The sequence below is a fragment of the Aspergillus oryzae genome, chromosome 3 (assembly GCF_000184455.2).
Source record: "Aspergillus oryzae RIB40 DNA, chromosome 3".
Taxonomy (NCBI): domain Eukaryota; kingdom Fungi; phylum Ascomycota; class Eurotiomycetes; order Eurotiales; family Aspergillaceae; genus Aspergillus; species Aspergillus oryzae.
Window position 1 is genome coordinate 2,854,835 of NC_036437.1, and position 24,339 is coordinate 2,879,173.

The 24,339-nt window shown below is 48.5% G+C and overlaps 6 protein-coding genes across 6 annotated transcripts; 4 read left to right on the forward strand and 2 right to left on the reverse strand.

The window, feature by feature from the left end:
• Nucleotides 1-363: 363 nt before the first annotated feature.
• Nucleotides 364-3,328, forward strand: AO090026000831 (uncharacterized protein; the record flags this gene model as incomplete). Its single annotated transcript, XM_001822179.1, has 3 exons — nucleotides 364-605; nucleotides 664-1,054; nucleotides 1,109-3,328. 3 exons carry the CDS (start codon nucleotides 364-366, stop codon nucleotides 3,326-3,328), a joined length of 2,853 nt encoding a protein of 950 aa, XP_001822231.1.
• Nucleotides 3,329-5,310: 1,982 nt separating this feature from the next.
• On the forward strand, nucleotides 5,311-6,452 carry AO090026000830 (DNA-directed RNA polymerase II core subunit RPB11; the record flags this gene model as incomplete). The annotated part of the gene is made up of 4 exons (XM_001822178.3): nucleotides 5,311-5,327; nucleotides 5,927-5,985; nucleotides 6,042-6,151; nucleotides 6,249-6,452. The coding sequence occupies 4 exons, from the start codon at nucleotides 5,311-5,313 to the stop codon at nucleotides 6,450-6,452; spliced, it is 390 nt and encodes a 129-aa protein (XP_001822230.1).
• Nucleotides 6,453-7,089: 637 nt separating this feature from the next.
• pan1 (actin cytoskeleton-regulatory complex protein PAN1) lies at nucleotides 7,090-11,651 on the forward strand (the record flags this gene model as incomplete). The annotated part of the gene is made up of 3 exons (XM_001822177.1): nucleotides 7,090-9,779; nucleotides 9,859-10,389; nucleotides 10,451-11,651. The coding sequence occupies 3 exons, from the start codon at nucleotides 7,090-7,092 to the stop codon at nucleotides 11,649-11,651; spliced, it is 4,422 nt and encodes a 1,473-aa protein (XP_001822229.1).
• A 317-nt stretch (nucleotides 11,652-11,968) lies between these two features.
• Nucleotides 11,969-14,434, reverse strand: AO090026000828 (sodium/calcium exchanger protein; the record flags this gene model as incomplete). The annotated part of the gene is made up of 2 exons (XM_023235887.1): nucleotides 11,969-13,263; nucleotides 13,372-14,434. The coding sequence occupies 2 exons, from the start codon at nucleotides 14,432-14,434 to the stop codon at nucleotides 11,969-11,971; spliced, it is 2,358 nt and encodes a 785-aa protein (XP_023091193.1).
• Nucleotides 14,435-15,818: 1,384 nt separating this feature from the next.
• AO090026000827 (condensin subunit BRN1) lies at nucleotides 15,819-18,583 on the forward strand (the record flags this gene model as incomplete). The annotated part of the gene is made up of 3 exons (XM_023235888.1): nucleotides 15,819-15,892; nucleotides 15,931-16,531; nucleotides 16,589-18,583. 3 exons carry the CDS (start codon nucleotides 15,819-15,821, stop codon nucleotides 18,581-18,583), a joined length of 2,670 nt encoding a protein of 889 aa, XP_023091192.1.
• A 702-nt stretch (nucleotides 18,584-19,285) lies between these two features.
• AO090026000826 (uncharacterized protein) lies at nucleotides 19,286-21,586 on the reverse strand (the record flags this gene model as incomplete). The annotated part of the gene is made up of 4 exons (XM_023235889.1): nucleotides 19,286-19,828; nucleotides 19,888-20,355; nucleotides 20,416-20,783; nucleotides 21,517-21,586. The coding sequence occupies 4 exons, from the start codon at nucleotides 21,584-21,586 to the stop codon at nucleotides 19,286-19,288; spliced, it is 1,449 nt and encodes a 482-aa protein (XP_023091191.1).
• Nucleotides 21,587-24,339: the final 2,753 nt, after the last annotated feature.

Consider the following 24,339-nt stretch of genomic DNA (forward strand, 5'->3'; position numbering starts at 1 on the left):
TAAGGCCCCTTAATATCTCGACACCACAGCCACTAACTGTCCTTCATACTGTTTTTGGTTGTCTGTGACTGTCATTTCATTCCTCGGCGTTCTTTCGACTAAGCCCCACCAAGATCGGAATTCGAGAGTTTTGGCAAAGGCCCAGAATCAACCCAAACAGAGACAGCCCTGTTTATGGGAAGCAAGTAGCGCTACTGACACTGAACTTTTTATGATTATTATATCTTTTTTATTTTTTATTTTTATTTTTTAACACACCATACATCTTTGGACGAGGATCCCGGAGCTGGTGCAGCTCGCTAATTCCATTTCTGAAAGTGGTTCCGACTTCGCTAGTGGTCGCGACCTTCGGCCTTAGCACAGATGCCAATCAAACTTCCTAAAGGCTTTGCCCGACGTAAATCGTCTGGAAATGCTTTGGAAGAGGGAGAGAATCCTCCTGCACAATCTTTCCGAGTGTTTGAACGCCCTTCTGTTGATAAGAAATCCTATAGTGAGGGTAATCTCTTAGCTAAACGACTAAGTGACGGACAACGGTTTTATCCAACAGCAGAAGATTCGGACAACATCTTTGCGGAGGTTGATAGCCCAGGCCAGAGAAGCCCGTATGCTCTCCAATCAAGTCTATGAGTATTTGGAGATAGCTAACGATAACCATGGTAGTGGAGGCATGCATGAGCGTCCAAAGTCGGCAAGATTTCACTCGGCAACAGACCGTTCAACGGATGGCCTTACATCTAATACTCCGACATCGCACTCCCGAAACTTGTACGATATACCGATTCCACCCCTCTCTGGTGCATTGCGCGCAGCTGGTCGAACATTTTCTTTTGGTGGCAGGTTTTCCAAGGCTTCAGCACCGACCCCTCCTCCTCAGCCCTCCACCCCAGGCCCCTCTAGAAGTCGGGCAATGACAGCCAGCACGACAAGCACAGCGACGCCTCCGAAACTGCTAGACACAGACTTGCAGCTTGGCCAAGGAGAAGATGAGTTCCACAACATGTTTGATGAAGTTGGAAAAATGGGGGCTTCACGAGAAAGGTCGGGAGAATTGGTATGATGCGTAAATGAGACTATGCGGTATGTTGTTATTAACCTTCAATGGCAGTTTCCCTCATCTCCAGAACTGGTGGCTCGCAAGCAGGAAAAGTCACCGCGCCCTACTCCTATCAATACCGACCGATCGAAGGAAATTGAGCCCTCGCCATACTCCTGGGACAGCCGACACTCCGGGGAGGGGCTTTTGATGGCAAGCGATTCACCTCAGGACCACACTCCGGCATTGCAACAAACACTGAATTCTCAACCCGTGTCTCCAGAGGGCCGCCGGAAATCCTTGCCCTTGTCGGGTGCAGTGCCGAGGACTACTACCCATCGTTCACTAGAACAACCTCAGGCTATGTCCGATAAAAGCTTGAGAAGGAGTGTTCTTTACCCCAGCAAGCGAGCCTCGACGCCTGTTGAAGATGAAGATGCCAAGTTAATCATGGAGTCTCTATATACTAATAAAAGAAGCTCACAGATCTTGTTAACTTCTGAACATGAGAATTCTGATGCGGAACATGACACTCCCCTCTTCAGCAACAGCCATGCAATTACGGTGGAGGGTTCAGGCCGTTCAGACGCTAAACCGATGCTCACACACAAATCTCTCGGTGTAGCCGAGGACCACCCCGACCCTTCTATAGCAGCACATGCAAGACTGGCTGCGCAGTACGAGGAGAGGCAACCAGTACCAACAGCATCGTCGAACAAAGTCATGACGCCTTCGCAATTCGAACATTACAGGCAGCAGCAGGAACTAAGAAGATCTAACAGTGATGCGTCCAAGAGTGAAGACTCTGCAGAGAGCGAGTTTGACGAAGAGGACGAGGCGGAGAAGAACCGCGAAGTTGAGAGGCAGCGACGGAAGCAGGAGGCCCATCTCTCGGTGTACCGACAGCAGATGATGAAGGTGACCGGGCAAGAGTCTCCAGCGCCAGCTCTTCGCTCAGAGTTTGATCGGGCTAACAACAGTACGCCGAACCTAACAGTCACACCATTGAATTCAGGTCATAGATCAGGCAGTGGAAAGAGCAGTGAAGGTGATGAAGACGAGGAAATCCCCCTGGGGATCCTGGCAGCACATGGGTTTCCCAATAGGAATCGGCCTCCTAGCCGCCTTGTTCCTTCGAACTCAATCCCCAATCTCCGAGCCTCATTTCACCAGCCTTATATATCATCCTCGAGTTCCGTTGCCGATCATGAACCCGGTAATCGTTCTAGTCTCCCTGTTTTTGCCAGAAACCTCCCACGGGACCCATATTTTGGGGCGAGTCTAGTCAACCCTTCTAATAGGGAATCATTAGCCTTTGGGGGTGGTTCTTCGGTTTACGGAGGCCCAGCAGCTGCCGCAGGACCCTCACCTGCATTACCTCCTGGAGGGTTGGTAGGAGTGATTGCCACTGAGGAAAGAGCAAGAGCAATGAGGAGAGGTAGCCCCAACACACAAGCTATGTATGAGTATCAAGGTGGGCCGTCGACAGTACCTACTCCACCTAGTGTCATTCCCAGGCCCTATACGATGATGAGCATGAATCCTCCGGGCCCATCTGGACCCCAATCAGGGATATCTGCTACGGAGCAGGCACAGATACAGTTGTCTCAGCAAATGTCAAGTATGATGCAAATGCAGATGCAGTGGATGCAGCAGATGATCCAAATGCAGAGTGGACAGGTTCCACCTCAGCAATTAGCGCCACCAGGAGGCTTCCCGCCCACAGCGTCCGCTAACGCGAATATGAGACCATCCTCAATGCCCTCAGCTGGAGGAGTGACCAATTCTCCTGTTGCTTACCGGAATGATCAAAGAACACTGAGTATGCTTGATCCGAATGTTTCTTCTCGTCTAAATAGCCCAGCCACGCCATACAATGTAGCAGGTAACCGACCGAGCACGCCAGCAGGGCAAGGCTATGCACCATCCATTGCTCCATCAGAGCGCAGCAATGTTGGACTGGCGCCTCGGTATAGGCCTGTGTCAATGTTACAGCCAGAATCCGGACCAGCTGCTTTTCCCTTCATGTCAAAATCATGGAATGATGAAAATCAGAAGTCGACTCTCTCTGTTCCTCCGGATAGATCACTTCAGACCAAACCTACCATCGATCAAATCTCAAGTGGCGATAAGTCGGCGATCATTAGCACAACGGTTCATGGTGCTGACCCAGATGATGATGATGATGAAGGCTGGGCCGAAATGATGAAGAAACGTGAGAAAAAGCGCAACAACTGGAAGATGAAGAAAGAGACGTCTAGTTTTGGAGACCTGTTGAATGCGGTACATTGACAGAACCAGTGAATAAATATTTGACGGTGATGTCGCGAGTATTTTTCGTCGCATACCCTTGCGCTTTACTAATTATCCCACCTTCTAATGTATTTTCAGGGAGGTGATATACGTCCCAAGAATCTTCCTTTTCTTTTTCTTTCTTTTTTTGCCGCCGTTTTATACTGGGAGAAACGCAGGGTGTTATAGCTGGTTGGCGTTTGACGGATCACTTTCTTCCCACATGTATTTTCTCGAGTCTGTTCTCCATCTTTCAGCGCCTGTACCTCTATTGAACTATTTAGTAGGTACTTTATAAGGCATACTATACAGATGAACGTCTTAATGACACTACGATCAACCAACCCGAGCTTATTGTCATGAATCCGCGGCCCAGGGTCTATCTTAGTCTCTCTTCTCCAGCTCCTCGGACATACCCTGCTTCACTTACTCATCGCTCATGTTCTCTTCCGCATCATCGTATAGCTTTAGTCCACGATACTTCGCCTAACGATTGAACGGACCAGCCTACCATAGCCCTTACTCTATTACACGGCGAGTCTAATAGCGTTACCACTATTGGATGCACGTAAGATATTCTTGGAGCAACGCTTGATGTTTACTCTAGAGGAAGCTGAGGAGCAAATACCATTGACAGTCTGAACAGACCCCAGAACGAGGTTACTACTCCGAGTTCATCGGCGATCACGGCCGCAGCGATGATGGGGATGTGACTCGGTGAACATTGTAAAGCAGCATCATGTGCAAACGCTGAGGCTGATCGAGGTAGACACTACCTGCATCCGAGCCCTGGACGGCCGAATGGCGCTTTGACAACAGCAGTGGTTTCAGTTAGAGTTATTATATCGGCCTGAAGCCAGATCTTCATCTAGTCCGAGGTTGCAGCGTGCGCTTGTTTTACTTGTGGAACCAAGTCATTGGACTGTGACCTGAGCTCAAAGAACCAGGCTGCTCATGGCTTGGATTTGTCGATTGCGGCGGTACATACTAGTGGCTTGGTATTTGCGCCCCATTTGAGGAAACCCACGCCTATGGGAAGAGTGTCATCTTAAAACTGTTTTTGCACCTAGTTATATACAATAGAAACAGCTTCTTGGTGGATAGCCGCGTGTCAGGAAACAGCATGTTCTGCATCAGAACTCCAATTCTCCAATAGAATATATAGGTACTGCAAGCCAAAACATAGCAAGAGTTGGCCACGAGAGCAGATGATGCTAAGAGGCGCTGCTCGTTTTCAAATGATCTGTGTGCAAGACTGATTATTGGGGGATTTTAAGTTCGCATGTAAGATGTGCAGGTATGGAAATAGAAAGTAGTGTTTTAGGACAAAGTAGGGCCACTGGGTTGGTTAAGATGTAAGTAAATGTCTATACATATACTGACAGCGGCTGGGGTTTGATTTGGAGTCAATAAGTTCATCGACTACATATAACAGTAACATTTTATTGTTGTTCTATCCGTAGCTTACTCATGAGCAAAAGTAGTGCAGAGAATGGGCGCGCGGGCGGCAATGAAAAGTACCTAACAAGGATGGCATAGAATCACGTGCCTATGATCACGGGATCCTCCAGATGAAAGGATTGAGATAGACAATGTTGTATCACAAAGCACACATAGGGTTGCAAGAGTATCATTGACATCTGCGCTCCTCCATTATTTTGTGTCCTCAAGCCCTATCCATAATATAAAACCCTTAGCTTTTCAGAGCACTCGAATACCCTATCTCTATTTCCCTACGGAGACATTATCAGCTTGTTCATATTCTCATTTTCTACTATTTGTTACGGATATCATATTTTATCATATTTATCTCGGCTGGGAAAAAGACGATCAGACTCCATCAAAGCCACGATCGAGCATAAGATACCGAGAATTAAATAAACATCCCTCAGGTCCTGTGAACTTTCGACCCCGTACTAATATCAACTATATTGGACTAAACAACGTCTAATCCGGGCTGTCCAATTTTCATTTGGTTCAAGATGAATGCCCCTGACCGGTAAGGACAGCAGTGTTTCGACTGTTCTTCTTGGTTTATCATTATTGTTACTGTTACTCTCATTTTTTTTTTCTGCTTGCGACGCCCATATAAAGTATGATTTAACGACTGTGCTTCAATATAAGCAACGGTGGCCTGCTTGCTAAAAAAGGAAAGAGAGGGTTCAATTCATGAATTATCCTTGGCCATTCCCTGAGAATTTGAATCAATCATGGTACTAGTAGATCTAGGGCACCTTCTTCATTAAAGCATGTGTTTGATCTACTTGTGTTCATTGCTGTTATTCTCTCATTCACCTCTTTTCGGGGGCTTTCTGCCTGTTGCCCTCTTACCCCATTTAACTTCCCTGTTGTTCCCGAGACTATGAGTTTCAGCAAAGAATATATTCTTTCCAAGGAGATGGCCTACGCACGTTGGATAAATGCGAACGGCAGTTCTCCACGTAACGGCTGCCAATCTACTGTCAAAGTCTCACATGACCAGCAACCTAGGTCTGCTATATATGACTTATTATACTATTACTCCCGAGTTACATATGATGTTGCGTCTATTTCGGGAATCACTGCAGGGAAGATTGGCTAATCATGGTTTGAATATAGTTATGAATCATTCGTCCTTGCGAATGGCGAGAACAAAGTTGAGATGGAAATTGATACACGTACGCCTCCCCATCACAGGTCTCATATGCCAGCAGACACTCAAGTTTGGTTTTAGGTATTCCCTCCTCTGCCATCTTCACTTTCAATAAGGAAGACCATACTCTCGGAAACCTAATTCGCTCCCGCCTTCTCCAGAGCTCCCATGTGCTCTTTGCTGCGTACAAGGTATAATTTCCGTAACCTGCTAGTTGTATTGACCTCGGTTCACCCGTGTCTTTGTGTCTTAGAAAATTGACATACGTGTCTGACATGCAAATCCCAGGTTCCACATCCACTTGTGCCAAAGTTCGAACTCCGTGTACAGACCGATGGTGAGATCACCCCTAAGGAAGCCGTCATTGCTGCATGCCACGAACTCGTTCGAGACCTGGGCATCTTATCACGTGAATTCACCAAGGAGTATGAACTCCGCAAGATGGTGGGAGCCACTCAGCAGCAACAGGACGGTGTACAGGATGGAGCCTAGGTGTTGACGAACCATCAACTAAAGTGAGCTGGTTTCGAAACATTTGCTTCGATTTTACGCAGCTGGTTATGCGTGCGCCTCGGTTATGTCTATTCCTCGTCTCCATCTTTTCCCCTTCCTTCTTCTGATTCCTCTATGTTTGCTCTCTTGGCCTATAATCAACGAAGCTAGCTCTTAGCATGTTCCTGGGAATTTGTATGTTTTTTACGAAAGTTGATATGGTTTGCGAGGTTGTGGGTTTTCATCAGCGGCAATTGATCCCGCATACAATGAGGATTGCTGTATTCGCTCAATATTCTATTGCATGATCGACACAGTAAAATAGCTACTTGTTTTTATAATAAGTAGACAGTTGTGCCTGTTTTGTTCCTGATATCCATGTTGGTGCTTAGGTAACTGCGGAGTAGGTACCTTAGTAACTACGGCCCACTATCTAAATGGGATTAGCGCAGGCGCTCCGCGTCCCTGACTGCGGCCGTCGTCACCGGCAGCGCTCCTGACCTTTCATCGCTGCCTGTCCGTCGTTTCTATCGTTCGTACAGTTTCTCTTTCCAATTATTATCAATCTATCGCTTGTCACTTTTTCTTTCTTATATGGCTGCTTGATTGTTTTTCTAATGCAAGGGCTGTGTTGGTAATGTACTCTTCGTCGAATTCCTTTATGGGCGGCGCCAACAGCGCCCGCCCGGGACAACCACCTTTCATGCAGCAGCCTTCATACGGACAGCAAACGACCCAGCAGCAGCAACAGCATCAGACGGGTCTTGCCCCTCAACCTAACGGATATGGTTCCCAATTGTCTGGCTTCGGAGGCTCTCATCTGCAGCCTCAACCCACAGGGTTCTCTCCTGGGCAGTTACAATCACAGATGACAGGTTTTCCACAACTGCAGCAGCAACCTGGCTTCCAGACCTCAGCTCAGCCGCCCCAGCTCACGGGATACTCTATTCAGAGTCAAGCCCCGCAGCTCCAAGTCCCTTCGAGTACCGGCCTACCAGTCCGGCTGGCCCCTCAGACATCATCCGAGATAGCAGACTCCTTCAGGGGTAGCGCTGGTGCCGCTCCGCCCCCGCCCCCCAAAACCGCAGGAAGCAAAATTCCCAACATTCGGCTGTCATTCATCACCGCACAAGACCAGGCTAAATTCGAACAGCTGTTTAAGTCAGCGGTCGGAGATAGTCAGACGATGAGTGGAGAGAAGGCTAAAGACCTGCTTCTGCGGTCAAGGCTTCCAGGAAGCGATCTGTCGAAAATTTGGGTCTTGTCAGACACCACGAAGTCGGGCCAATTGTTTTTTCCAGAGTTCGCTTTGGCTATGTATCTGTGCAACATACGGATTACAGGCAGAGGCTTGCCAGATGCCCTTCCCGAGAAGATAAAGAATGAAGTTTCTAGTATGGTAGATATCATTTCCTTTCAGGTTCCTGACACGCAGCCAGAGATGGCCTTTCCCACAAATGCTCCGAAATTCGATGCGCCGTTACTAGAGAACAAATCTGCTCCTCCAGCTCCTCAGCAACCGCAACCTCAACAGCCGACACATTCTCAGCTTCTCACGCAGCTCACAGCGCAACCGACAGGGTTTCACACTCAGCCGACTGGCATTCAATCTACTCAAGCTTCTTTTCCTGGCCAAAGCTCAAGTCTAGTCCCGCAAGCTACGGCATTCCCCGGGCAGTCCCAGCAACAATTTTTACAAACTCAACCAACAGGACTTATGTCTAATCCCCAGCCTACAGGCTATAGTGGACTCCGTCCTCCGGTGCCACCGATGCCCACGAGCCTCGGGCCCAACCTTAGTCCCGCACAGACTGGTGGGGTTTCTGGTTTAGTCGCCCAGCCTACTGGAGTCCCCGGCCAGTGGGGCTTTGTCAATGCTCCGTCTTCTGGATTGCCCAATATAGAAGCCCTCAAGCAGCAACTAATGCCCCAACCGGGCCGTGAGGGCGGGTTTTCAGCCGCTGGTCTTTCTGGAAATGCTCACATACCGTGGGCGATCACCAAAGAGGAGAAGAAAATCTATGATGATCTTTTTCGGGCATGGGATGGATTTCATAAGGGCTTCATTGGTGGTGATACTGCTATCGAAATCATGGGGCAAAGTGGGCTGGATCAGAAAGATCTCGAGCGTATTTGGACACTGGCGGACCCCCACAACAGAGGCCGGCTCAACATGGATGAATTCGCTGTGGCGATGCATTTGATATACAGAAAGCTGAATGGGTATCCGGTCCCCAACCGTCTCCCACCGGAGCTAGTGCCCCCATCAACAAGAAATCTCAATGACTCGATAGGCACAATAAAGTCGATGCTCTCTCAAGATGCGGAAAGTCGAAAGGCGTCCGGTGCTTTTCTACAACCACAGAAAACCGGTGTAAGTTATCTCAAAGATCACTCATTCCGTGGGGGCAGTGGAGTGTCTCCCGGGTTTGGCCGCAAAGATGCCACTTTGTTCAAGAACAATGACGAAGCTGCCTCTGGGTATCGTTCTAGCGCCCGTCGCCGTGTTGGAAATAATGGTCGGACGCCGTCGCCTGCTACTTCGCAAACATCTGAAGAAGAGTTGTCCGTTGGGCAACTGAGGAAGAAGATACGCGAGACACAAATCATGTTGGATGCAGTCGACTTCCAGGACGAGAATCGCGCCGAGGAAGAAGACGCTCTGGACCGTAGAGATCGTCGGGAAGTTGAGAGCCTTTTGGATCGAATCCGACGTGTTCAGGATGACATTGACACACACCCGGATGCGGCCTTCCGCAACCTTGACAACGGTGCCGAGCGAAGGTCCCTACGGCGTCAGCTGCAATCTTATGAGGACCAAGTTCCTCAAGTAGCTTCAGATGTCCGACGGGTTGAACGAGAGATTGCTGAGGCTAAACTCGAGCTCTTCCGCCTAAAGGACGCAAAGGCTCACCCCAATAGTGCGTCGAATATCGTGGGAACTGGTCCAGGAGGTGCAGTGACAGAGGCGGATCGTATCAAGGCTCGTGCTCGTGCTAGAATGCAAGCTCGTGCAGCCGAGCTCGCCGGTAGACCCACACCGTCCTCGCAAGAAGATGATGGAGCCGCGGCTCGACGAGTTGAAGCTGAAAGCGCCAAAGTTAAGGCAGACAGAGAAAAGAATGATGCCATGACTCGTGATGTGGAGGACAGTGTAAAAGACTTTGCTCGAAGTCTGGAGGATACTCTGAAGGATGCGAGTGAGAATTCAACGCGCGAGCACGAAAGGCGGCGGTGGGAAGATGCTCTGGGAGTTGAGGATGTGATTCGAGACTTTATTTACGATCTGAAACGTAACAGTCGAACCGCATATGTTCGGAAGGAAGAGTAAGTTCCTTAAAAAATACTCAAGTTTCGTTGTTCAGCAAGACATCGAATATCCTCAGATGGTACTAACGAGGTCTAGGGCATCGCGGTCCATGCACGAGGAGCATGAGCGTTCCCGATACGATGAAGCGCCCGCTACTCGGCCATCTCCTCCCCCTTCCACTGGCTCCACGGGGTCATTGCCTGGTTCTACCCACGAGGATCGTGTTGCCGCTGCAAGGGAACGTGCGCAGAAGCGCATCGCTGAACGAATGGCAGCTGCTGGCCTCAAGCCTCACAATAACACCGCGGAAACCCTCCTTCAGCGTCAGGAACGCGAGAAAAAGGAACGCGAGGACCGGTTGAAGCAAGCGGAAGAAGAAGATACCAGGCGCGAGCAAGAAAGGCAGCGTCGACTGGCCGAAGAACAGGGTGGTTCAATGGCGCAACCTGCTAAACCAGCGTCTAAGAAACCCCCACCGGCTCCACCTTCGAGACGGGGCCGTACTGACAGCGCGGGACAGGCGGAGGCTAAAAGGGCAGCGGAAGAATCAGCCATAGTAGAGCAGGCCGCCCGAGAGCAAACCATCCGCGAAGAAGAAGAAGCACAGCAGGAAAGAAAACGTCTTGAGTATGTGAATATAGTTGAGCTTTTGTGTTGAATTCTTTCAATCACTGACAAGGGCTTCTAGGGATGATGCCAGGAAACGGGAAGAGGAGTTCCAGAGAGAGAAGGAGGCACAAGAAGCCCGCCTCCGAGCACTCCAAGAACAGGTGCAGCAAGGCAAGATAAAAAAGCAGGAAGCGAAGCGGCGGAAAGAAGAAGCAGACCGATTAGCAAAAGAGCAGGAAGCTAAGCTTACTGTTCAACGTGCTGAACTCGAAATGGCTAAAGAACGGGAACGCCAACTTCAATTGGAGTTGGAAGCCCTAGATGAAGAAAGCTCCTCGGACGAAGAAGGCCCGGAGAATATCACTCCTCAGCATAGCACCCCTGGTCAGAGTCAGATTCTTCCCGAAGTCGACATTGCAGCGCCTGTTGCTCCCTCAGCTCTAGTCCCTCCTGTTCCTGGACCAGAGCCGGATAGACCGACTAGTGCTACGAGCTCTCCAACCAGCGATCGCACCGGATTAGCCCACCTCCCTCTAGAAACTGAATCTAAGAACCCTTATTTCAAGAAGATCAGTCTGCCTGCCGAGAGCCAAGTTGCCACACCACAACCCATTTCTAAGGCACCTGTAACTTCCCCCAAAGCTGACGTTCAGTCAACTAACCCTTTCCATCGGCTTGCACAGCAGCAAGAGAACGCGAAGCCTGCATTTACAGCAGCGGGACCGATAGAACGTGTGTCCCGCGCCCGGCCTGAGGTGGATGACGACTGGTCCGCGGCAGGGTCAGACTTCGACTCATCTGATGATGATGAGCGGCCTGGCGGTGGAAGTGCGAAGCAGCTCGCAAGCATACTATTCGGTACTATGGCTCCACCACGACCTTTGAGTGCGATGGACGACAAATCTCCTTCGAAACCATCTACTCCTGCACCAGACACTCCAGTAGCCGCTTCAACGGCACCCGAGGCAGATGGAACCTTGTCTATTCCCTCTGCTTCTATCCCACCTCCACCCCCACCAGTGGTAGCACAGGTTCCCTCAATAGCGCTCAGTTCTGGTCCTCCAGATGCTCCTCCCCCACCGCCGCCACCGCCTGTGCCTCATATGGCCCCCTCGGCTCCTCCTCCAGGGATTCCTCCACCACCCGCTCCTCCGGCTGCACCGGCAGGAGCACCTAATCGAAGCGCTCTACTAGCCTCGATTCAAGCGGGTAAAGGTCTCAGGAAAGTTCAGACGAATGACCGGAGTCTTAGCTCTGTTGCAGGTAGAGTGCTCGATTAGCGAGGGATGATTAGAGGGTTCAGTTTGCCAGAATTTAATTGGGTAGAAAGCTATAGTCACCATCCCTAGCCACTTCGTTTGCTTTAATCCATTACTGAGAAATCAATTTACTGTATTCTACCTTGTAAAATCATTTCTAAGGAAGGGGTATGAGATAGCCTTAGGTTCGATTTCTTGTCTTTTCTTTTCTTACATCTGACAATGTGCTCACATTCAGTCACTATTTATAATGGAAATTATTAGAGAACTGGAACGGTACAGAAATGCCTCCCTAATGACGGTGACGCACCGACAGAGACTTCCATAAACACCAAGGCTTAAGTTAAAACTTCTGCAATGACATTTGTCAAAGTACTGATGCACCATAGAATCACTAGACCCCAGCCGACTTTTCGGTCCATTCTCCATTTGTTCAACGGGACTACTATCAGTAGCCCTACTAGTGTAGATAGCAGTGTGGCGCCGCTGATGATGAGTACCTTGGATATGGTGATCTCATACGGAACTCCATCCGTGACTACCGTTTCTGCTTTTGCATGAAGAGTCATGTACAGACCACCTAGGCCAATCCCTAGAAGAATATTCAACATAGGTCCGCCAAAGCATGCACTCAACGCCATAACTGGGTATCCTAGGCGGGCAACGGTGATATCAGCAACAAGATCGCCTAACGAGTTTCCAACGGCAAAAACGGTCAGTCCAAGGAGTGAATCACTGATGTTCAAGATAACCCCTAGGGTCTTGAGGAGACTGACGACCTCGGTAGCTATGGTCGCAATCCAGCATATAGCAACGATGAAGCCCAAGAAAGCCAGTAAAGGACGCCATGCAGTTGAAAATTGCCAAGGATTACTATGCCGTGAGCTTGTGATAAGACCAGTGATGCATACCAGCGACAAGAGCAGAGATAAGAGGGACGGTAGTAAGAAATTGCGGATGTCTAGGTCAGAATCAATGGCTGTCCAGGCAATCAAAGCAACAAAAAAGGGGCCGGTGAATATTTGTAACCAAACTAGCCACTGACAGCATTCCTTCGGCGTTGCCTCCGAAGGATCTGGCCGTGATTGAACGGCGGGCAACTCTGAGTCCCAACGTTGTCGCCCCTGCCCTGATTGGCTATTGCCGGTACGGCCTGTACTAGCTTGTTCGGCAGTGGATCTGTGATCAACAGCTAGAACAAGCGGGCTATCCTCCGGCAGCCTCACTGCAGGTACTCCAGAGTCTCCTCCATCTGCTGAAGTCACTACGACCGTTACAGGATCTGCGCTGGTTTCTTGCTGTGCAGGCTCAACAACAGGGACAGTTATCGTCAACAACAGCACGCTAGGAGCCGCAATCACTCCTAGCATCCTTTCCCAGAAACTCTTCGTCTTCCACCCGGCCAGAGTAGGGAAGAGTGTTCGAATGACAGACGGTAATAGAACGGATGTGAAAGAAAACAACCACTGCATCTGGCTCGAAGCTCGAGGGCGCCCATTTTCATAGATGCTGTCATGCACCTGCAGCTCCTCGGTAGGGCTAGAAACAGGTGGTAGGCGTATACTAGGTGCCCTGGAGTGGGCCGGATTAGATGTATCAAGGAAGGGAGGGAATGGACAAGAAGGACTCTCCACTGGAGCATCAACGGACCCAGAGGCGGATGGTGTCTCTCGTGGGGAAACCTCAAGAGGAGATCTTGGTTCGGGCGTTTCAGCTTGGTAGTTTGGAGGGTGGAAAATACCAGGGGGTGCAAGTAATTGTGGAGTCCGCGGACGCGCACTTCCTTCTGGGCTGGGACTTCGCCATGCTTGCCTGGACGACAACGACGAGAATCCTGACTCGCCACTCTTATTCGTTTGATGAGTCTGTGTCTGAACAAATGCAGTTGGATCATCGACCGAGGGCCGAGTGATAGCAACGCGCGGTCGCTCTGCACCGGAAGCGAACATGCTAGTGTCTAACTTTAAACCCGTAACATCATCAGCGGACACAGCTCGAGTTCGAGTTGAGCCTGTTCCGCTGTTAGGCGACAGATGGCCAGTTGCAGAAGGCTTACTGATCCATGGGTGGGAAGCAACAGAGATATTATCACGCTCCGGATGTGCCGCATGAGACCCATCGTAACCATCTGTGTACCGCGGAAGGGAAATCGGAACATTCTGATGAGTACTCCGCGACCGCTGAAGAGAAGAAACAACGGACTGAAACTCCAGCGCACCAACCAGACTGGGCCTGATCGGGTTCAAAGTATTACGTCTGTGTACAGAGGGACGATACAAGTGCATATTATCCCGTATCTCTGCTAAGTACCTGTTGCGGGTTTCGTCGTCATCCCCATCTTTCCAAGAGGCCTCTCCACCTCTCTCTAAGACGTCAAAATCTTCTACTGAAACACCGTGAAGAAGACTTGTGGATTCAGAGACAATTCCAGGATCATCGTCGTCGGCTTCTTCGATCTCCAATTCTTGGTTTTCAGGGATATGAAAGTGTGACCGCGCAGCTATATCCCTCTCATAGACACGACGGCAGCGCACAAAGTACCAGTGCCAGGTTACGACCAAGACGACATAGAAGCAATATAAGGCGACCATCGCGGCGGATTCCCACGCATGGAGGCGGCCATCTGCTAACAATAACATACTGAAGCTCACAGCCACGATGAAATACCCGACATCACGAACAAAGCTTCTTCGAGCAACTTTGAACGGGCGGACCAACGCCATCGATCCTGCAACGACCGACGTGATAAAGCTCGCGGCTCCAAGCAGCTCCCCAATGGCCAAGCTACCGCTGTTAGATTTCATGGCGGCGAAGGTAGAAAAGACATCCGGACTTCCGTTTCCAAACGCAAGAAATGTGACGCCAGCCAAGCTTTCGCTCAAACCAAGCGCACCAGCTAGAGTGCTCAAGTCGATACATAGGAAATCACTGGCGGCAATCCCGATAGTACTGAACAGTAGTGAAAGCCATAGGACAAGGATGGTGAATGCGAATGGCTTGGCACCTGCTAGAGCGCAATAATAGAATTGGAGATATGAAAACAGGCCATCTTCATGGTCAGGGCAATTCATACGGACGTAAGAGCACTTGTCGTGTGCTTTACGAACCATGCGGCACTAAAGTAGAAGATGAAACACCTTAGCAAGCCATCCTAATGAATGTTATGGATAATGAAAGCAACTATTTGTGATACCTCTAGATCAGTGCCTCGCTTGAAGATACCCTGTCTGTCGGAACCCCCTCCTCGCAGAAATCGTTTGACGGGCAACGCAATTCCTTCATCTTCATATAGCCCCCAAACCCAACTTAGAACTGCCAAGGTCGTGATCACCATGAGAGTCCAGTAGAAGGGTCGAACGGAATAACGCCGGCCTGACGGGCGGCTGAAGACTGGAGAGAGTATTTCAGACATAGTGTATGACGCGACAGCATCATGGGCAGTGGAGTGAAAAGGTTACAGATTGGCAGAGGAGATGAGGTAGTGGCTCAAAACGTTGAATTGTCGGTGATGGTTAACATGGCTGTAAGGGAGATGAGCATATGGTTATCTAGCTATCTGTGTAAATTGAAGAGGTGACTGACTCCACGCGGCAAGTCACTAGCCACTCATTGATGTCAACCTAGGCGGAGAAAATGGTCGCCACTTCTTGAACTTTGGTTGAGGTGCCTTATCAAGCCTAATAGCACAATGAGTTGAATGCAATATTAGTGGTGGAGTGTGGATAAAGGGACAACGAAGTTACTAATAAAAGCAAGGGCATAATTATACTTAGGAAATTCATTAAAAAAAAAAAAAAACATGATAAAAAGACGAAACAAAAAGAAAAAAAACCAACACCTCAACGACTGATGTTCCTGTCACGTGTAATCCAATACAGTTTTCAGATATCATGTGACCTGGTCACCCCCTAAAGAAGCTAGGCAAGTATCTGCACTTCTGGTTGCTTTAGTATGGCGTATGTTTTTGTTGACTCGCATTTGTTTGTTCTGGTCGGCCAAAGAGAGAAACTTTGCTGTATTTCCGCACATCGTGACGGGATTCAGTACGCAGCAGGTTATCATCTACAGAGGATGAGTATCTTAAACTGTGGCTGCTTCATTGTCACTTAATTATCATTTTTACTTTCACTCTTCTTACCGTTATTTTTCTGTGATCCATTGGATCCTGTACTCCTGGGAGATCTCACAATGCCCCGCGTAGCGAATCCTAAGCACCGCCGCTCCGGTGGTGCTTCTACTCCCCATAAGAACTCACCTATTAAGTGCGTCTTGAAATTTCTGTATTGTCTTTTCATTCTAGAAACATGGAAGCTGATAAACTAAGAATCCCGCTCAATGATGACATGGGCGAGAAGGCGGCTCGTATGGAAGCCCGACAGGCTCGCCATGACCGTCAGATGGACCAGATCAAAGCAGCTGTCAAGACACCTATGCCTCCTCGAAGATACACTGGCCATGAGCGTGGATCCAGCATGAGCCCGGTCACACCGCGCGGATCAGGACACAGAGGCCGCGAAAGCGATGTCGACGGTCGGAGAGCGGTAACCCCGATGAAACGTGTACCTATCTTAGCCAACTTTGAGGAATGGATGAAAATGGCGACCGACAACAAGATTAACGCAAATAATTCATGGAATTTTGCCCTCATTGACTATTTCCATGACATGTCCTTGTTAAAGGAAGGCGATGGTGTGAATTTCCAAAAAGCAAGTTGTACGCTCGATGGGTGCGTCAAGATTTACACGAGCAGAGTTGACAGTGTTGCGACGGAGACCGGCAAACTTCTGAGTGGCTTGGCCGATAGTCGCGATAGAAAGCCCCATGAGACAGGTGTAGATGATGATGGTGCTGAGGATGAGGACGAAGGAGAGGAAGGGTTGGGAAGGAAGTCCCGGCGGAAGGTATAATAACCTATGCGGTCCAGTCAAGTAGTACAACAGCTAACCAATCTCTTCAAGGCGCAACGATCTCATGAGGCTACACTTGCACCTTCATTTGCCTCACTTCAACTGAAAAAGTTCGAACTTGAATTTTCTGTCGACCCATTATTTAAAAAGGCCTCGGCGGATTTTGACGAAGGCGGCGCGAAAGGCTTACTATTGAACCATTTGGCAATTGATGGGCAAGGGCGAATAGTTTTCGACAGTAGTGATGATGCCACAGAAATGAGCTCGAAAGATATGGATGATGTGCGCCAAGGGTCAGAGGATCCTCAACGCCCAAGATCTCCGTCACCACCTCTAAGGCAGTCGTCTGATGATATATTCGAGGATAACGTGGAGATTGACATGACATCCTTGGCGAACCAATTTTTCCCAGACTTGGAACGTCTTGAAATGCAGGATATCTGTCCATCGCTGAAAAACTTTGACCTTGGCGACCCGAGCGGGTCGTTGGATATACCATTTCTCAAGGCCCCCGAAGACTGGCGTAATGATAAGGGCCATGATGAAGGGCACAATCCGAATGATGCATCTGGAATCATGCTCGATGATGACAATGCTGTTGGTTTTGATGATGACGACGCAACATTGGCGGGCTTTGATCTTGGTGGGGACACCGGATTCGGTGATGGTGGTGAAGCATGGGCTCGTGAAGCTGCTTTAGAGCCGATGCTTAAAGTTCACCGGGTCGATCGGGACAACGACGAGATTCAGGATGGTGAAGAGATAGATCATGACGATGCATATGCCATTTCTCTTACCCATCAGCCTAACAAGCAGGACCATGAAAATATCCTCAGCTACTTCGACAATGCTCTACAAAAAAACTGGGCAGGACCCGAACACTGGAAAATTCGCAGGATCAAAGAGCATGCTGCGGCGAATACTGCTACCGCTGCCCCAAAGCAGCGGAAGGAAAAAGAGCCCTTTGAAATTGACTTTTCTGCACCTTTGGAATCGTCCGTTGCTGAGTTGATGTATACCCCAGCAAGCTCCAACTCCACCATATCCTTGCCTAAAACACAATGGAAGACAAAAGGCCGTAATCTTCTTCCAGATGATAAACACTTCAATTCGCGACAATTGCTGCGCCTCTTCCTCAAGCCCAAGGCCAGGATGGGCTCAAGAAGACTGGTGGGTACTCGGCAATTTAACCAACGCAAGGAAGACCGGACAGCAGGGAATGGAGAAATGGATGAAGCATTCTGGGCAAATCATAAGCCAGAGAATAACCCAGCTCCAGATGAGGAAGGCGCCCCCGGCGCATATGATGCTAATTTCTTCGCAGATGATGATGGCCTTGCGTTCCCTAACGGCCTTGGCTTGGGTGATGATGACGATGATAACCTACCATTTGCGGATGCTAGAGAGATGCTCTCTCCACCATCCGATGGACAGCCAGGAAACTCAGCAGGGGACGCTGGGGGTGCTTCGGGACTTACAGCGCTGCTGAACATGGTGGGCGCCACACCTGGCTCAGCGTTACAGAGCGGAGCCGGAGGATTCGGGTCACAGCTAGTAACACAAGGTGGTCGGAGAGCACGCCCTGATTACGTTGCGTATGCAAGAGTGGCCAAGAAAGTTGATGTTCGACGACTTAAAGTGGAGATGTGGAAGGGTATAGGTGAACGCTTAATCGCATCAACAAGTTTCGATCCCTCCCAGCAAGGCCCACATCGAGAACAACCCACTGAGAATGAGGCCGATGAATCTCCAGCACCTACACCTGTGACCAAGAGTCCAGGACAACTCCCTGTGAACGAGATGCAGCAGGAAAATGGTCAACTCCGGTTTACGCAGATCATGAATTCACTCAAATCTGTCTACCCTCCGGAAACGCTACGTGACATCAGTACCTCGTTCGGGTTTATTTGTCTGCTTCATTTGGCCAATGAACAGGGCCTCATGCTGCAGAATGATGATGGCTCTAGTGGTCTCGGTGAAGGCAGGCTGGAAGACATCTTTGTCATAAAGGATGCCAATGCAGTCCTTGAAGAGGGGGCTATATGATGAGACTGACATCTGTTGTTTAAATTAGACTTACAGACAGTTTCTCGCTTTAGGGTTATAGGATGTTCATGAGGAACGAGGTATGGTTCAGGGTCAAGGCTCGAATTTATGTTGCAAAGGAGTTGGGGTTCGTACTTCATACTGGGTGGTACTTGTGTTTTTGCTCTATTTGAATAGTTTGATATTCATTTTCTTCACATCGGTTAATCCACAATCTTGGAAGGAGCACATCGCCGTTTGGTAGGTCTTCTCTTTCCATACCCTTTTTCGACATTCTTGTATCTACTTTAGTTTGGTGAATAACCTATCCTAATTTCATTGTGCCTGTGCTTCTGTACAATACCTTCGGAATATAAGGACAAAGCAGCAGTCTCATAATATCCAAATACACTCGATTAAGAAGTATCACAATATTGTTCCTTCGATTCATATCGATGTGGCAAATAGATGCATACAGTGCGTTATCTAGTGATAGGAGAACACACCGCACGCACACACACAATCTCATGAGATAATATATGAGAGCGATTGAAACTTTCGAGAAAATCGAATACCAAGCAGCCATTTGAAAACAAGGGAACGGGCAATAAGATAGTCATCGAGAAAAAGTACATTGCGTCAATCTTTGCATTCCATGCCTTTGTGTGCAGGCGCATATACACATTCTAATCATTGATTAGTGCTATTTAAACGTCAAAATCATTAACGGGAGGCACGAGGGAACGTGGGCGACATTGGACTCGAATACGCGTTGGGGATCGGCACAGCATCGTAGGTCCGTTCGCCAGGCGCAGCAGCCATGTGTTGATTAACATTTGATGCCGGACCAGAAGCCGTAGGAGCGGAAATAGGGCCGAGAAACTCCATCTGGTCTGTCTTAGGAGTCGCTTGTTGTACACGGATGGGAGGTGCTTGCAATTGGAAGGTCGGCTGGGGCTTTGTTGGAGAACGGGGCGTGGCAAACTGGGTGGAGCAGGCTTCACCGTTCTCAGCCATTGAATAGGGATCTTGTGGAACAGTTGTAGATATTATAGGCGTCTTTTGAGAGAGAGAAAATCCAGGCGTATTGGGCGCAGACTGAAGACGCAGCTGAGCAAGGTATAGATCAGATCTAGCCTTGTCACGACGGTCCATTGACTTCATAAGGCGCCTCTTGGTCCAGAACCGATAGAACACAACCGCATAGATAAGGATGACCAGAACTTCGAGGACGACTTCAATTATAGCACACACCAAGCCCCAGTCCTATAACATCAGTAATGACTCTAGAAAAACACCAGAAACAGCAATCAGCAAGAACTTACCTGCAACCGACAAAGAAGGGCATAGTCAATATCGTTATGGAACAACGTTTCTCTTGTGTTCTTCTTGCAGGACCAACCCCAAAGGTCCTGGCTGTTTCCGTTGGCTTTTTCATTTTGATAAAGCGCCGCTGCGACAATCCACATTACAAGGCTGAACATGAAGAAGCACACTGCAATTGTTTGATAGTAAACGGTGAGCTTTTCGGCACGCTTGTGGCCGCCTTTCCAATAGCCCCAAAATACGATGAGGCAAGCAAACAACGAGACACATGCCACTGAAAGAAGCAGATATTGAGTCCACGGATTGGTGCCATTGGCCCAGGCAGGAAAACCTCCCCTGGAAGGCAGTGATTTAGTGGAATGGAAGACGAACAGAGTCAATGCTAAGATTGTGACGACTATCAGACTGCAGCCAAAATTCACAAAACGCAAGAATATCTTGGCCACCCGGACGCGTAGTTTAATTCGCTGGAATTGAATTAGTATAAGCACTTAGGTAGAAAACTATTTCACCTCCACTCCACTCACCAGATCTCTAGCATTCTCCTTCTCGGCAGACTTCTCTTCCTTCTCCACATAAAACTCTTCACGAAACGTTGGGCTGAGTGGATTTAGTGTGCGCCCAGGAGTTCCGGGAACTTTTAGAGCACTTTTGAGTGGTGAAACTGGCAGTTGGTGATGGGATACGTGCTGCACCGAATCATTTGCGGCAACATATCCAAAGCCTACGTCGGACACATCAGGGTGCGTCTGAGACTGACCGGGAGGGTCTGCAAACGGTGACCTGCTGGTGTCAGCAGGGCCAGTCGGGGATTGCACCGTCGTTGCTTCCACAAAGCGAGCCATTCGAGGGCTTTTTATTGACGAGGCCGTAGTGTCCGAAGAGCTCCGCTCCTCTACAGTCGGTTGTTGTGTAGGTGCCATTGAATGAAGGCCGCGTCCACGAACTATATTTGCCTGAGTCACTCCGTAATTCAATGGATATTTTGTCTGGTTGTCATTCGACACGAGCGTCGACCAAACGGCATGTACAACAAGTCTTGCTAGTAAGCTAACTGATAACCTCAGGTGCGTAGAGAGCCAGCTCTTGCAGTCTCTTCTCTTCTGGTCTTTTGCAGTAATAAGCAACAAAAGAAGGACGCTTAGCAGGACAGCTCCAAGCACTCTAGGGGAGAGAAGTGAGTTAGTTTTGAATGCTCAGCGATATTCAAGTATGAAAGAACTTCATGGCTAGGATCCATAATACAGGGGAGGGAGACTCAATTGGGAGGAGTTGTACCCTAATGAAGAAAGTGAATATATGATTCGACTTGTTCGTGGTCTCACAGTATTAATCTTGAGGGACTTGGTCAGCTGTATATTGTCTGATTTGGATGGTACAACAATAACCTACCGATTTAGTATCCTGAGGAGCCTTACCAATCGACTTTCCTCCTGATGGTCTGCTTGGGCAAAGATTGCGAAGCCAGCGCTACTTGGGCCAAACAAGATCCAGAAATGTGAGACGTTGAGGGGAGGGAAAGAAACTGATCAAGTCAATTGCGCGAGGCGTTACCCATTTGAATACTACTGATGGGTTTTGGGCTTTGGGCTGGCGCCCTGGTCTAGCAGCTCGGGAGGGGAGGGGACCATGTCGAATGGACTCACATCGACCGTGTGAAGAGAGTACTAAGCGCCGGGAAACTGTAGAACAAGCCATGTTGGAAAGGTGATTGGGGGAGAGTCAAAGTAGCACAGAGAGCAAGGAGGAGGGTGACAAAAGCCAAGCAATACAATGAGTGGATGGTGATCTTGTCACTCGAGCCTAACCGCCCAGTTTATCACAGTGGGGGGCCAAAAGAGGTGACTCCAGTCAACTCACAGAGTGTGGATTCATGCAGGTGTGGTCACCCGAGAAGACGAATGAGCTCTTCCTGTTAGCTTCTTCTCCCGGCGCCAACGCTGATCGTCTCTCCAGCTCAACCAACCAGGAGTCCTGCAGAACCGCTGGGATCGATTGTGCATGAATCGGTTTCTCTTTTTTTCTCTCCTTCTAAGTTCTCCTCTTTTTTGTTTCAATGTTTAGAAATTATTATTATTATTATTATTTTCTTTCTTTCTTTCTTTCTTCTTTTCTAAGCGCCAATAACGCTCTCACACAATCACCACCAGTGTGATTCTATGGCTATATCAGTCATGATAGGTCTTCTTATGTAGCTTCCTATGTGGCAATAGCGGCTATAGGGACTATTCCCACAGCAGAGGAATCTTAGAATCATCTGATATTCTGAATATCACTACTTTAAGATCACTCTCACCATTAATCAGCCTAAATATCATATCATAATAATGGTGGCGATGGTGTTACTCCCATTATTTGTGATGGTTCATCGGAAGGCGTCTGCCGATGCGTCAAATATCCCTGAAGAGTTCATTGTCCCCGCCCCTGTAAAGTGCGTCAATTGAGGGTACGGATTATTGAATGGACTCATTAAGATTCAATGCTGAGAGTGATAAAAACGAAAGGCTATCTTGTGTTGCCTCGTCACAACGTTGTACCACCCAATAGCTAAGTACAGTCTTAATCCTCCCCTCGTTGTAGGTATTATACATGCTTACTACTAAAGCCCATTACTATGTCAGCTGTCAGGGTAGCAGAGGGAACGGCAGACCTTTACCCCATGTATGTACCTTGTAAGCGAACTTCATGGGATTATCGGTTATATATGCGCTGCTGCAAAAACTAGCAATGTTGCTGAAAATCCTTTCCTTTCCCCTTGAGTGCAGAGTTCTCTATTGATTCTCCAGAGAAACTTTAGGAGTGGAATCATTGCTTAGTAGACGGTCCGTTACTGGGATATAGACTTTGGGCTGGAGTCGCGTACCATTGTCAAAGATCACAGGTCACAATCCATAGTGTGGTTGTGCTCCATTCAGCGGACATCGTCTCCTCTCCTATTTGAGCAGTCGCTCTGTCGCAGTGCCGCCCGAGGACTTCAAATATCGGTGATGCAACAGACACGAGGCCAATGTTTACCTTCTCTCGGGTCTGTTGAGGAGCTTCTGTCAATTCACCAGTTAGCTCAACGCCAATAGGCCCCGTGCCCCAATGACACTGTTATAAAAGCCAGAGCCTTGCGCTGTTCACTGAGGTCAGGCCACCAATAACTGACTGTTTGGCAAGCAGTGTGCTATTTTATGTTATTTGTTGAGGCAGTTGTGCTCTCGATCGTAACACTATTTTAGATTATGCTTCCACGCGATCTTGCACCTTTCCAAAAGATTGATTAGGAGAATGTAATGATTATGGTATCATGGAAGAAAGTATTCATCGGAGCTGGAAGCGCCAACTTTTGCACTGATTCGAAGAGTTGCAAAAGCAAAGTTCCTATTCAATCCAAGAGAACGATAATCAGTACATTTTCTATGACACCATCCGCTGCTTGCAGCTCTACTTCGTTTCTCTTACATACTACCTTAGTGTCTGTGTCCGCCTTGACATCTCGGGGGGGTGTGAAGCATAGCCGTCATATTATGCCCTCTTCTCGACCTGATGAAAGGTCGGCTACTACTACCTAGTGAATGCCGTCCTCACCTAGGAAGGGAGCACAGGCAACACTATTGCCATGGCAGTTTTAGAGAAACAAGAATATTAAGAACCATACAGTAGACAATTGGAGTGATCCTCTTCTAGCTAGTGGTCTTTATTGCGCAGGGCCCACTCCGCAATATAGATCAGAGAAAACAATAGTTTCGAAATTGGCAGTGTTGTCATTGTAGCATTGACCATGTCGAGTCACAGGACCCATTAGTTTTTCTAGGAAAAGCTTGAGGTGACTACATGACAACTGCAAAGATTTACAATAGAGCCAAGTTAGAGTCAAATAGTTCTCGCTTCGAGCGTTAATAGTTCACTATCAGGGTCTTGCAGTGAAATCTACAATTAATACGTAGTTGAGTTCATGGATGAAGTTGAAGATTACCATTGTCCGTAAGTTGAGCTGGAGGTGTCGCATATGGAGTCTCTCCACAATGTTCAAATCCGAAGGGAGAATAATTTTCATTATGCATACGTTTACGCCACATGTGAATTCGGAGTACGCCGAAGCATGGGGTAAAGCCTATGCCCTTAGGCATGTTATTAGTAGTAGGCTTGCAAGTCTAATCTGCAGATCCTCGATGGTGAGAGGCTTAGAATAGAGTACAGAGCCAAAAGAAGAAGAAGAAGAAGAAGAAGAAGAAGAAGAAGAAGAAGAAGAAGAAGAAGAAGAAGAAGAAGAAGAAGAAGAAGAAGAAGAAGAAGAAGAAGAAGAAGAAGAAGAAGAAGAAGAAGAAGAAACATAGAAATTGTAGTTGGAATTAAACATGGCATGAAGGACCTCGAAATACATCCCAAAGACACACTTACACCTGACAGTCACAAGTACCTACCCATGTAGTACTAACGCAATCCAATAGCAGGCAGTTTAGTAT